The 14,140-nt window shown below is 45.9% G+C and overlaps 1 protein-coding gene across 2 annotated transcripts in view; it reads right to left on the bottom strand.

Annotated features, from left to right (window-relative positions):
- GRID1 (glutamate ionotropic receptor delta type subunit 1) overlaps positions 1–14,140 on the bottom strand; it is a 783,733-nt gene that overhangs the window by 277,612 nt on the left and 491,981 nt on the right. The window contains exon 6 of one of the 2 annotated variants that reach the window (XM_003278586.4): positions 8,929–9,099. The exons of the other annotated variant lie outside the window; for it this stretch is intronic. Coding sequence (XP_003278634.2) covers positions 8,929–9,099 — 171 coding nt within the window. The remainder of the gene's footprint in view (positions 1–8,928; positions 9,100–14,140) is intronic. 2 annotated transcript variants of the gene reach the window in all.

A 14,140-nucleotide genomic window follows, 5' to 3' on the forward strand; every position in this document is an offset into this window, starting at 1 on the left:
ATGCTCACTCGTCATTGACCATCAGGGGCCAGCAGCCTAGGCTGGAGTCACAGGCCACAGGTGCAGAGAATGAGGCCTGGCTTGAAGAAGTCCTTGCCTCCCTCCCTCATACTGTAGGTTAGGCACAGCACAGAGTCCATTAGCAAAGGTAAGGCAAGCAAGCAGATGCTGTCACTATTTAAGCCCTCCTCCCCATGCAAGCAGGAGCCCAGGGCTCTGGGTGACCTAGGAGCACTGCAGCATAAAGTTCCAGGAACCAAAAAAGCATTCCAGGTAAGAGTAAATTTGAGAAGCAAAAGAGAGGTCAAAGTGTCAAGGCCACGGGCATGGCAGAGGAGAGACCTGGCTGCAAAGCACAATACCTGGAACCAGGCCAGAGATGCTAGAGGGAGTGAAGTCAAGGCCAGACAGAAGCCAGGAAAAGGGCTTGAGGCCTTCCTGGGAGCTCGTGGGCTCTATTATAAGTGAGGAGGGAGCAGGAAGAGGGACTGGATAGTTTCATTTAGCCACCCCAGAGATTTATGACAAGTTCCTCTTTCACTAATTGCCATATAGTACAACTCTCACACTAGGGTTGCAGCTTGGGCAAGTGGTCTAATAGAATCAGCAACAGCTTTGGATTCATCCCAACCCGGACCAGCTTTGCTCACTGCTGGACCCCAGGTCTCTACAGTAGTGTGTGGATACAGCAAGCACTCAATAAGTGTTGACTGAACGAGTGAAGTAGATCTCCACTAGCATCCATTTGCTGAGTGATGTTGAAAAAGCTGTTGAACACTCTGAGACTTGTCTTGATAACAATAAAATACAGTGTGATCTGGGCCCCTGGAGAGGTGCAATGTGGCAGTCCTGATTTACCCACCTGTGGAATGCAGATGGTAATACCCCTGTGTGCCAAGTACTATTCTAAGATCTTTGCATGCATCTTCATCTTTAGAGGGAGAGAGACAGAAATGAATAGAAGAGGCAAATAAAATATCTATGCAGCTTCCTGATTTCAATATGTATGAGCTGAGAGCTCCTCCAGGGATGTCCCCAGAAGCTGGGGTCAGCCCGAGTCTGGATGCAGAACATGAGGACGACTGAGAAAACGAATTTGTATCCTCCGACACCACTCATCCTCTCCCACAAAGCCCCTTGGTCCCTAAAGTCTTCCAAAGGCACGAAGGGATCATGTCTGACTCCTATAGCTTGAGGGTCAGAGATCAAGCAAGAATCAGCGCTGAATATTAATTCCCAGTCCCACCTGAAATCTGCTCACCTGTGTACATGTCCCTGGCCTCCTCCAGGCCCCAGCAGCACAGCCACAGCTGCCACAGCCCCCAGGGTCTGAGCTGCACCTTTCAGGGCTACATGATCTGAGGTGTTGCAGAGCTGCCCTTTAAGGGAAAGGCCACTTCTCTGCCCCTAGGATGTTTCATAAAAGGTACCAATACAGGAAGGCTCAGAGAGTGTGTGTTGCGTGGTGGGGGGTGGAGGGGGAAGCTTTATAATACCCTGACTCTGGCTCCTGAGAGGGAGACAGTGTGGCCCGCTGCAGTCAAAAGCCAGACATTCACATAGCAAGGCTGGCTCAGCCACGGGAGCCTTTGGCACAGTGGATTCTGCAATGAGATCAGCGAGGTGTGCAGGGGAGGTGGGGAAGGCAGGCGGGGTATGGCTGGAACAAAGGCCAGCTGCAGTCCAGCATCCATGGAAGGCACACGCTCTGCACTCCACCCTCTCCCAGCTCAGGGGTTTCAGTCCTAGGGAAGCCTCCAGATGTCCTCACTCAATGGTCACCTCCCATTTTTGGGGTGGAGTTCAGGTGCCCTTATTTTTCCCTAGGGAGATGGTAACCACTGGTTAACCTGTCTCCAGCCTCAGATCCTCCCTTTCCACACTGCACAGAGTTGCCTTTCTCAGATACAAGTCTTCTACATCACATCACCAAGGGCAGAGCCCCAGTCGCTGTTGTCTCCTCCAAGTTACTTCCCAACTTCTTGCCTCTCACCCCTTGCCCCAGGCACAATGAACTCTTCCCCTGCTCTCTCAGGCCTCTGGGCCTGTGCACATGCCAGTTTACCTAATCAGAACATGCTACAACATGGAAATTAAAATTCCCAATTTTGAGGGGTTTATAAGAATTTGCGAAAGGTCTAACATAAGAAGAAATGCATAACAAATGCATAAATGGGCATTTATGGAATTACTGAAAGTTGAATAACAGTTCTAAACATGTTCTTAGAAACATAAAGTTAAAGAGATGTCAAGGCATTTGCAAAGAAAATGCCTCTTCTTAGAAGACAAGTGGTGGTGGATAGAGGCTGCTGGGGACAGAGATGGGAGCTCTGTGTGAATAAATGTGGAACTGGCCATTTCCCACCAGAATCCCAGGCTATGCATTTCCCTGAGACGGCAGGATCCTGGCAAGGTGTAAAGTTCCAACATCAGTTACCCATGCAGGAGGTGGGACCTCAGAAAGATAACGGGAAAGGTAGGAGGCATCTCTGGGAAGCAGGAGAGAACTCAGCCGTGAGCTCTTGTTAGGGGCTTGAAGCTCTTGAGAGACCCAGATGGACACTCTCGGCTGCTGGATAATTAGAGATGAGTCACAAGAAGTTGACTGAGGACCAGGGATGGAAAAATAGATTTTTAAAAAAAGTTATTACCAGAATTTCTATTACATCAGTAAGTATATTTTATTTAGGAAAATATCTTGTGTCAGCAGGAGCAAAGGCCACCAGTAAGACTGTTAAATTGATCTTCATGAGAAAATAAGGAATCAAGACCCAGAGGGAGGAAATGGAGGGAGGGCAGGGAAGCCAGCAAGACAAGGAGATAATGGAGCACTGGGGGCAGGGGAGCAGTGCTCAGAAATACTGCACGTTCCCCAGCAGGGAGGGGCTTTGAAGGCTGAATCCTGCTTGAGCAGCTACAATGCAAATGTCCCACCCAACTCCCCACCGCGTGTAACACCAGCTCTGAGGCTCCTGAGGAGACGTGAAGGCTGCCCTAGTCTACTCAGGCCACTGTAACAAAAAAAACATAGTCTGGGTGGCTTATAAGCAACAGAAACTTAACTTCTCACTGTTCTGAAGCCTGGCAAGTACAAGATCAAGGTGCCTACAGATTCTGTGTCTGGTGAGGACGTGCTTTTTGGCTCGTAGGTGGTGCCTTCTCATCTTGTCCTGCCAGAGTGGAAGAGGAGAACTCTGGTCTCTTCAGCCCCTTATAAGGGGACGAATCCCATTTATGAGGGCTCCGCCCTCATCACCTCCCAAAGGTCCCACCTCCTAATACTGTCACCTTGGGGATTAGGTTTCGACACAGAAATTTTGGAGGGATACAAACATTCAGACGATAGTGGATGTCTTGTGCAGAAAGGAATTTGTTGTCTTGTTGAAACCAGGAAGGCACTGACTTTCCACCTGGGCAAGCACTGGGCAGGGTGAAGCCAGGCACATTGGAAGCCCAGGTGTTCTGGTCAGTTATTGAGTCCCTGGAAGCAGGATCAGGACCAGAGATAATGAGCATATAAGCCCCCCATGAAGTGTGTTGAGCTCCTCAGGAGTGCTGCAGGCTCCCAGGTCGATCCAGCTAAGATCTCTGCCCCCATCAGTGGGGAAGAGGCCCCTGGAGGACAGGAGGGTGTGCCTGCCGGGTGGCCAGGCTGTCTGCCTTCCTGGCGGCCAGGCTGTCTGCCTTCCTGGCAGCAGCACATGCCTTCTCTGTAGTAAATCTGAGACTTCAGTCATGTTTTATTAGGGTATTCCAGCCTAGTATCTGTTATGCTGTGGGGCCCAGGGAATTGTTGTGCATCTGCATTATCAAAGTAAAAATCATCCTTGGAGGAGAAGGAAGATGAATCGCAGGCCAGGGTCAGAACCAGACCATTATCCTCCCAACACCAAAGCTGGAAGTGTGGGAAATGTTTTCATTAAGAAAGGGTGCATTTCCTCCAGGCTTCTAAAGAGCCCAGTTTTCTCTTCCCTCTGTCATTAATCAAGCAAAGTGGACTGTTCAGGGAGACATCACAGAGGCAAACAGCAGGAATTGACCTCTGACCAAATCCTCAGACAGGTTGTGGTTGGCCAGCAAAGTTAGACAAGCAGCTGACAGAGGGTCCAGCGGGGAGGACAAGTTGACACCCAGATATCACAGCTTGAGAAATCCACGCCAGGTGAAGTCTCTCTGCCAAACTGCTGCCAGTCCAGCTGTCCTGGGAGAGGGCACCACAGCCAAGCCTCAGGAGGAAGCAGATGGTAACAGAGGGCACAGGGGAGGCAGGGAGCTCTGCTCACTGCTGAATCTGAGGGGACAGTGTGAAGAGTGAAGAGGGCTATCTGTCCACACCCAAGGCTTCCTGGGCTCCAAATGCACACATGGCCACCTGCAGCCAGAACAGCAGCCAGTTGCACCCAAGGAAAACACCTGTGCAATTGTCTCCGACAAAGCCTTCCCCACTCTCCATGTTAAATGCTCCCATATGGGTCTTTAGGGCTAAGTAAACCATTGAAAGTGACATGAAATCCAAGGTAGCTGGTATGGGGAGGCTCGGTGAAGCTCCAGAGGACAGGCTTCTACCAACAGGTTGACAAAAACCTTTTAGCCATGGAAGGGTACAGAAAACCCTAAAAAATAGGGATGTTAGAGGGGGAGGGATTGAAATCCTCTAATAGAGTGTGTGCAGCACAGAGGAGGAACGATTCAATCAAGCCATTCGACAATTTAAAAATGCACAAAGAAGAGAAATTTCAACCTGAGGGAGCATTTTATGGTCATACCACATTAGCCCCCAAAGCTTAACTCAGGGATCCGGCTCCACAGTGACCACACAACATAGTTTATATCATTTGCCTGCCACCCCTTAGAAACACATTTGAATATAAATGGGGAGATGGCTATGTGATAATATGCCTCTTACTTCAATTGCAGCCCTGATGTCACAGGGCAGTACAGTTCCAGAGACAGAGTATGTTACAGATTCTCCTCTGAGCAAAGATGTCTGTGAAATCTTAGCAAAGTCTCAGGGTTCTGAGGGACTGGTTATCGCTTTTATTACTGGCTGAGTCAGACAAGTCCTAAACTAACTTGTCAAGGAAACAAGAATGAGAAATACACAAATAAGACAGTGCTTTGTGAGGAAAAATAAACAACAGTGCTGCATGCTGGCAAATGCAATGCTTTTGGAGCACTAGGGGTCACATATTTAGGTATTTTTCTTCCAAGGGACTTTCTTTCTGCTAAATAGGAACCAAATTGATTTGCTATAATAGTTCTTGGTTGGCTTTAGAGCACAGAAAGCCCTGACCACAGGCCTATAGAGGATGACACAGTTTCTAAGGCCAGCTCAATAGAGAAGCCAAGGGATGGATGCTCTTGCAAAAATTCCCTGTTCTTCTTTGTCCTCCCAGGAACTTCTAAACCACAATGATCTTCCCAAGAGCAGCCATTTGGCGGGGGGGACTAAAGATGGGCTGGAGAGCTGCAGTTCCAAAAGGATCTTTGCTAATTTCATCAAGACAAAGTTAATAATCCATGACATAATTTTTTTTTCCTTGAGTTGTTCTAAACATGTTAGAGCCTCTACAGCTAGAGGCTAGTAGAAATTAGTTTGCCTTCTACACTGTCATTAAAAAAGAAAGAAGTGGTAATAGCTATGGAGGAAACTGGAAGGGAATGGCTTGTAAATGAGATGAATCTACAAGCTGCCCAAGTAGTTGTTGGGCAGGATGAATAAATAAATCCACATTTTCCTCTCATGATACTGCCTTGCAAGGAAGCAGATGCAACAAATGGAGACAGAGATTCCTTTAATAAAGTGTTTTACATATATATATGTATATATATATGTGTATGTATATATATACATAATAAAGTGTTTTACATATATATATATATATATATATAGAGAGAGAGAGAGAGAGAGAGAGAGGCATCTAGAGTCAGTTTAACTTGTACTGAGACCTGCATTCTTAATAGATTCATCCTTTAATTCCTTATCGAGGGTCTTCAATGAGCAGGGTCTTGTGGCCTTGTATAAAGAGCCTCATGAGTCTAAAAAATACATAGCCTCTCATCTCCCAAGCAAGGAAGTTATGATTGAGTACCCATGGGAGAGATGTGGACAGTAAGTGGTACACAAAGCCTGTGATAAGGGGCTGGAAAGATAGAAACTGCCTTCCCACCTGCAGTGATGCCTTTAAAAAGCATGTTTGGAGATAGGTAGACTAAATCACACCAAAAAAAAAAAAGGCTATGTTCAGCCTTTCCATGGAAACCCTGAATGTACCTGTCCACCTCCTCAGTAATGATGACAATAGGTTAAGTATCCCGTATCTGAAATGCTTAGGATAAGAAGTGTTTTTATTTGGGATCTTTTTTTCAGATTTTGAAATATTTGCATTATATTCCAATTCCAGTTGAGCATCCCTAATCCAAAAATGCAAAATCTGAAATGCCCCAATGAGCATTTTTTTTAGTGCCACTTTGGCACTCAAAAATTTCAGATTTCAGAGTACTTCAGATTTCGGATTTTCATATTAGAGATACTCAACCTGTACTGCTAATAGCTCAGCTCTGAACTGAATGCTTTCCGTATGTTCTCCGATTTAATTTTAATTATGACTCTGGAGGATAATATTCTAACCCCCAATTTAGAGAGGAGGGAACTGAGGCGCAGAATGATAAACAAATAATAATAATAATGAAATAATTGGCTAGTAACTAGAGTTACCAGAATGTGAACCGAGGTGACTTGATTCCTCTTTTACTGTTGCTGCTATTACTGTAAAATTCCTGTAGTGTTGCACTTCAGCTTTGCTCTTTATGCAATGCCTGGGTCTCACCAGGAACAGAGGGAGGTGTAGTGTCCCAGGGTTCCTGGGTCTGACACTGCATTTACCTCATTTGATGATGTCCGGCCACATATCTGGGAGCTGCACCTTTGTTTTTCCTCTCCATGGGCTCATGTCATTTAAGTAGGCCCTCAGCTAGATTCTCCTTTGAACCCCTCAGTCTCTCTTTCTCTCTCCTCCAGTGAAAAGACTTTTTGCATCCAATGTGTCTGATATGCAACCAAAGGGCCCACCTGCACCTTTCACCCACAGCAAAAGGGGGCATCACAGGCCTCAACAAGAAGCACTTTCTTCTTTCCCCTGCTCTAACCTTTGCAGACACTTCTATGCCATGGAAAGTGGCCCCATCTTTGTTCTTCAAGGAGACTCAGTGCAGTTTAACTAAGACCTAGAGAATGATTTAGGGCATATGAGGCAAGGGTGCCATGTATTTGGGGAGGGAGGAAGCCCTTCAAGGGAGAGAGAAGCTAGAAAGACCCTGCAGGGAGTGAGACCCTCACAGGCTCTGGCCCCACAGAGAACAAAGGGATTCCCCTCTCCCGCTGCACTAGGTGGGAATGGGCACACATTCCCTGAGCCCCATTGTTTAAGGCCATTTCCATCCACATGGAGGCTGGGAATCATGACTACAGAGGCACAGTGAGAGAAACTTACTTGGCCTTCACCATTTCTTCCAGACTCCACATAGAGGAAGGCAGAATAAACCAGCAGCATCTCAACATAAACTCTTGCACCAGGGCCTTTCACTCTGACTCGGGTGTCCAGGGCTCTTGGGTCCATGAGTGCTGCGGGGGCCTTGGGTCCACTCTCTTGGCCACCCCTTCACCACCTTAGAAAGACCCCAGACACTCTGGTGGGCTCCCTGGAGCACAGACACTGGTGGAATGGGGATTATTCCAGCTAAAATCAATGTCTGCTGTGTTTCCACCTCAATCAAAAACACATTTCTCATGTTTACCATCCGTTGAGGCATGTTTCCTTTTTCTCCCCACATATGAGATTATAGAGTAGATTCATTCCTTTGGCAAATTTGACACATGTCCACACCCTACTCAAGATTCCAATAATTCCCTTCCACAAAACGTGAGGCCCCTAATACGGTGAGAACAAAATGTTATGGGGTGGAGCTGATACTTAGATGGCAGATACACCGTCTCTGTTCTGCAACCCCAATTTCTAACCCTCATGCCTGGCTGGGTAAAGATGGGTGGAACTAGTTTCAAATGCTGAATGGCAAGCATATCACATGTACAAACTTCTGGGCAATTTCCACAAACCCAACTGGAAGAAATTTCCTTCTGTCCTGGGGCTCTCACTAAGCATCAGTGAAAGTTTTCTGAGGCACCACATTCCTAACCTAGAAGTGGATTTGAGGCCGCCAGTGGGTACTCTCCACACTATTTCCCTGTTGCTCCCAAACACCCAGAGAGAAACCACCTCTTACACCAGGCACATAGCTCTCCATCGTATTCCAAGGCCCAAGACAAGCTAGTGCCGAATGCACATACTTAGGGTTGAAGGACTGACCAGAAACACTTGGTACCTCCAGGCCTTGGAAGGAACCATGCGGGTAGGGGTTCCATGTCATGGTCCTGCTGTCCTGCCCCTCCCTGCTCAGCTGAGCATCCAACAGTGTCCTGGGTGACCCAAGCCTCAGCACTCAGCTGATGTGCTGGGATAGTCCCATCTTGCTTTGCAAGGGTCACGTCTGCATTAACAAGAACCAGGTTCAAAATGATCACTTCCCAAAGAAGACTCCATCTCCAGCCCTGCCAGATGAACACATTCCCACAAAGCAGTCATCACAGAGACATAAGAGACAGGAATCTCTTTACCATCTATGCATGTCACTTTTAAATACCAGAGACACCCGGTGAGCCAATAAGCCCTGTCTGCTGACAACAGGCATAATTGCCTGCTAGTGCTGCTCAGAGACACTGCCCAGTCAACCAGTTTCAATTTCAACAAATGACAGAGCTCTAGTAATTGAAGTTGGTGGCAATAGGAGGCCCCCACATGTCTCCCTTGGCCAAGGGTGTGGGTGAGACTCTTGGTGGAGGGGACTGGGGAGAAGAGGCTGAGCACTGACCTGCAGCATCTGGAGGTAGCCTTCCTGGGGGTCGCAGAGCAGGGAGGAGATGCGGTGGTTGTTCCTCATGCATTTCTGATTGTCTTTTGCAGACGGAAAGATTTGCCGGACCACAGTCATCCTTCCAAGGGCACTATGGACCAGATCCAGGATCTCCGGGTCACTGATTTCCTAGAAAAATAACCAGGCCCATGCTTACTATCCACTCATGAACTATCTCTGCAAGAGACCTATCAGGAGGTATCTAGGCCAGCAGCCTGAAAAGCTGATGCCAAAGAGGGTAAGGGATTGGGCCCACGTCACACAGTTAATTAGTTGCTTATTCACAAATAATACTTGCTATCCCTTAGGGGCAAACAAGATTAGTCAACATTTTCCCTGAAGGCTAGAAAAAGATGTTTGAGGCTAAATCACTGATGCCCTGGTTTCCACAGGTGTGAAGCTTTTAGGAACCAATGCTGTAAAAGGTCATGGTAGACATTAGCAAGGCAGAAAGGCTAGCTTTCCTTTTGTGAGTCACCTACCCGATTCTGACAGGGAAAGCTGGGTTTCTCTGCCATAGTTGATCAAAATACAATGAGTTTCCCTGAATTCTTCTAGAATTACATTCATTTTACAAAATATTTGCATATGAATTTTGAGAATATATCCATTCATTTATTCACTATTCATTCCACAAAATCTACCTACATCTCTGAAGTTTGTTCTGTACTAAGCACTGTGGATACAGCCAGGAACAAATCAGGCCCTATCCTGTCCCATAAATCTCATGGGTATCCTAGGATAGAATATGCCAAGTTCCAGGGCTAAGGAAATCTGTGCGCTGTCCATATTGACTATGCAAAGCCCTTTGCTCACATTAGCTCATTTAGTGCTCACAACATCCCATCCTGGTATGATCCACTGTGGAGCATAGAAATAGCAAGGGGAGGAGACCACAGGCATTCTTTCCAGAACAGGGCTTCCATGAGGAATCTGACAAGGGGCGGACTTGTGATGGTTAATACTGAGTATCAACTTGATTGGATTGAAGGATGCAAAGTATTGTTCCTGGGTGCGTCTGTGAGGGTGTTGCCAAAGGATTTTAACATTTGAGTCAGTGGTCTGGGAGAGGCAGACCCGCCCTCAATCTGAGTGGGCAACATCTAATCAGCTGCCAGCATGGCTAGAATAAAGCAGGCAGAAGAAGTTGGAAAGAGCAGACTTGCTGAGTCTTCCAACCTCCATCTTCCTCCCGTGCTGGACGCTTCCTGCCTGTGAACATCAGACTCCAAGTTCTCCAGCTTTTGGACTCTTGTACTTACACCAGCGATTTTCCAGGGGCTCTCAGGACTTCAGCCACAGGCTGAAGGCTGCACTGTGGCTTCCCTACTTTTGAGGTTTTGGGACTCAGACTGGCTCCTCAGCTTGCAGACGGCCTATTGTGGAACTTCACCTTGGGATCATGTGAGCCAATACTCCTTAATAAACTCCCTTTCATATATACTTCTATCCTATTAGTCCTATCCCTCTAGAGAACCCTGACTAATACAGATTTTGTTTCTGGCTAACAAGTTCTGGAGGAGGAACCTGCTAGCCAAAGTGCCAGTGGTAGGCAGGGCAGGGTTACACTTGAGGAGTTGGTGGTGCTATGGAAGGAAGGTGGAGGGAGCTGCCAATAGTTCCCTGTTCCAGATAGAGGGTAGAGGCAGCAGGGAGTGTGAAATGCTAAAGCCTTAGATGACCTGGGGAGGGACAGAACGACTGGCCCCCTGCAGGGAATGCTTGTGGGGCAGAAGGAACAGTGGTCAGTGGCAGGGCTAGAACCCCATTCAGGGCCAGATGGGAGAACAGAGGGTCAGTACACTCTACAAAATGCTAATATTAAGGGAGACAAGGAGCCCTTGAAAGGATGTGGGCTCAAACAAGCCATAGATTTACATTTTTGAAAACCTCTGACTGCGGTCGGGAGAGAGGATTAGAGAGGAACAAAACTGGAGGAGGAGAGAGCAGAGAAGAGAGCACCCGTCTCTGTAGCTGGGAGCAACATGGGAACTACAATAAAAATGGAAGCTAACACATACAGACGCCTCTCAACTTAAGATGGGCTTACATCCTGACAAACCCATCATACGTTGAAAATATCATAAATAAAAAATGCATTTAATCCCCCTAGCCGACGAACATCGCAGCTTAGCCTTGCTCAGAATGCTCACGTTAGCCTACAGTTGGGCAAAGTCACCCAACAGAAAGCCTATTTTATAATAAAGTGTTGAATATCTCACAGAATTTCTTGAATGCTATACTGACAGTGAAAAACAGAATGGTTTTATGGGTACTAAACTGGGTATTCTACTGAATGTGTATCATTTTCATGCCATTGTAAAGTCAAAAAATTGTAAGTCAAACCATTCTAAGTCAGGAACAGCCTGTATAAGCCAGCAATTTCAGTGATGGAAGAGAGGGCTAGCCAGGTTAAGAAAAGCTCTGGTTCACTCTTTCTAAGAAGGGACTAAGTCAGTGGTAAATTACAAGACGAAATTTTAACTACAAATAGCTACATTTTGAAATAGGTCTTAAATCTTTCTCCTTGCATGTGACACATTCTAGCTTTGAGACAATATGATGGTAAAAAGGAAGCTAATGAGGTCAGGAATTGGTGATGAGGGTTTCAAAATCATTTAAACAAGAACGTAACATTTTTAAGGGTAAGATGGTAAACAATGTATTTCAGGAACTGTCTTAAGAAGTTGAAACTGCGTGCTGGATCTGGGAGAAAGTAAAATATTAAACATTGTATCCTTTTAGGATAATTAATATTTCCTAAATATACTGAATTACAGGGATTTCAAAAGAACTAAAATGCTATTACATATTGGATTTGGGCTTAAACTACTAAACTGTATTTCAGGCAAAAGTCTGTTCCAGGGAATATGATTTTATTAGATTGGAACCGACAGTCAAAGGTGGGGAAATTGGCAATGTCCATATCTCAGGACTACCAGATGGAATGGGCCTAGAACACAGCTGGGCTTCAGGGAGGGGAGCAGAGGGCACAGTTGAGCCTGGATGTGCATGCTTAGCTCTGCTCTTAGCTGCCTTGGTGACCAAGGCCCTGCCCCGAACACAGGATACAGAATAAGAGAAATCACATTCTAATCTGACACGAAGTAAGAATATAAGAAAAAGCAATGAGTAGATTAGTTAGTTTTACCTGAAAGATGGAATATAAAGGACTTGGGGAGAGAATTTTTATCTAGAAAAAGCATGAGGTCATGAAGACCCTAATTTAAATTATGCCCAAAAGGGGGAATCAGAGCCAGTACACCTCCAAGAGGAATTGGATGTGTCTCATGCCTTTCGTTTTTCCCACATTCTCTTGATGGCAGAGGGCACTGTAGGAATAACAGGCCATCTTCCTATAAGTCCTTTGATTAAACTTCTCCTGCTTCCTCAACTTTCTGGAGGGAGAATCGGCAGCACTGAGCTCTCCCCACTACACCCCAAGCAGGACCCTGGAAATCTGTAGTGGAGCTGACTTACAAAGTTGCATAGCACATTTCTGTAAACACAACCATCACTTTCCCTGGCAACCTGGGGCAGCACCTGGAGTGAGTGGCTAAGTGGGTCAAGGGCAGCCACCACATCAAGTGGGCTCAGCCCCTGCCCCCAGCTGCCCTAGTCTGCACTGTTTCTTTTCCATTCTACCCACCCAGGAATTCTTGAAGGCTCCCTTTCCAACCCATTAGCTGCCATATCCCTTCCTCACAGTGAGGGTCTGCAGGTACCTTGCAGAACTTCCTGTTTCCCCTAACCCAGTTCTCATCCATGTGCTCTGGGTCAGAGCATGTGTGCTGGCTGCCAACGTACTCCCACCCACCTCCTTGCACTTGTGGGACTATTCTTACTCTACAATCCAGAGATATCTGCAATCAGAATCTAAGAAGCCACAGAAGCAGCTTCCCCACTTCCTTGGGGGCAATTAAAAAGGTCACTTTTCTCTTTGCCTCAGTCCCAAACCTGTGTGATCAGTCAGTTCTAGCAGTTTCATGCCAGGCCCTGCTCCTGTCCTGTTGGTCCTCCTGGGTCCCTTTAGTGCCACAGAGGTGAGTACAGGGATGCACTCACTCCCTGCTCACTGATGTCAGGCTGCACACACCAGGCTGCACTTCCTGGCTGCACACATCAGGTCAGTCTCTGTACTACTATAAGACACCCTGACCTCGGGACCTTCTTAAGTGTGCAGAGGGCAATCCAAGTGGCTTCTTGGAAAACACACTTTCCCTTTGTCCTGGGCAAACATTTCCTCCAGTAGTGCAGCCAATGAGCAGAAGAAACAAGACAATGTATACACAACACTATTAGAAGTCAGTAAGTCAGTAGCACAAACAAAAGTAATATATCGTACACAGATGCTCACTGAGTGCATTGTATTTTATTACTTTTTAAGTTTATATTATGAAATATATCTTATGTACAAACATTATATACATTAAATATGAATAATAAAATGATTTCCGTGCACCTTTCGTCAAGCTAAGAAATAAAATATTACCCACATCTTGGTTGGATGCCTCCTTCTCAAATGCCTACTCCTTCCTCCTCACAGAAGCAGCCTTTGTCATGCTCTGATTAGAGTAGTGTAACCCAAATAACATACAGCTTAGTCTCATTTATTCTGTTTAGCTTTGGGTAAGCTAAACAGTGTGCATGCCTCTTGCAACTGTGTTCTAACACGCTGTTTCTCAAACTTCGTTGTGTATCAGTATCACTTGGGAACTTAATAAAATTACAAAGTTCCAGTCCTGTCCCACTTCAACAAGCAACGTCTCTGGGTACCCCATGAGCTTTCCAGATAATTCCAATACTCACCACCAATAACCGCTGGCTGAACATTAAGCATTACTGATTGATTCATGGCTGATAGGTGCAGCTCTAGTTTATTCATTTTCAAAGCTGTGCACAATCACATTGTATGACTGTATTACAATTTATTCACCCTATTGTTGATTACCACTTGACTGTTTTGTTTGTTTGCTATTACAAAGTTTCCATGTACATTGTCTTGTGCATGTGTCTTGGTGTGCTTGAGTAAGAATTTCTTTAGGATATATATCTAGAATTAATTGATTAGAAAATAGGAACATATTCAAATTTACTAGGTAACAGCAAATATGTAAAGTGTAAAATAAATTTATATTTTTTGATTGATTTCTGTCATATTATTTATATT

This window comes from Nomascus leucogenys, chromosome 18 (genome assembly GCF_006542625.1).
Source record: "Nomascus leucogenys isolate Asia chromosome 18, Asia_NLE_v1, whole genome shotgun sequence".
Lineage (NCBI taxonomy): Eukaryota > Metazoa > Chordata > Mammalia > Primates > Hylobatidae > Nomascus > Nomascus leucogenys.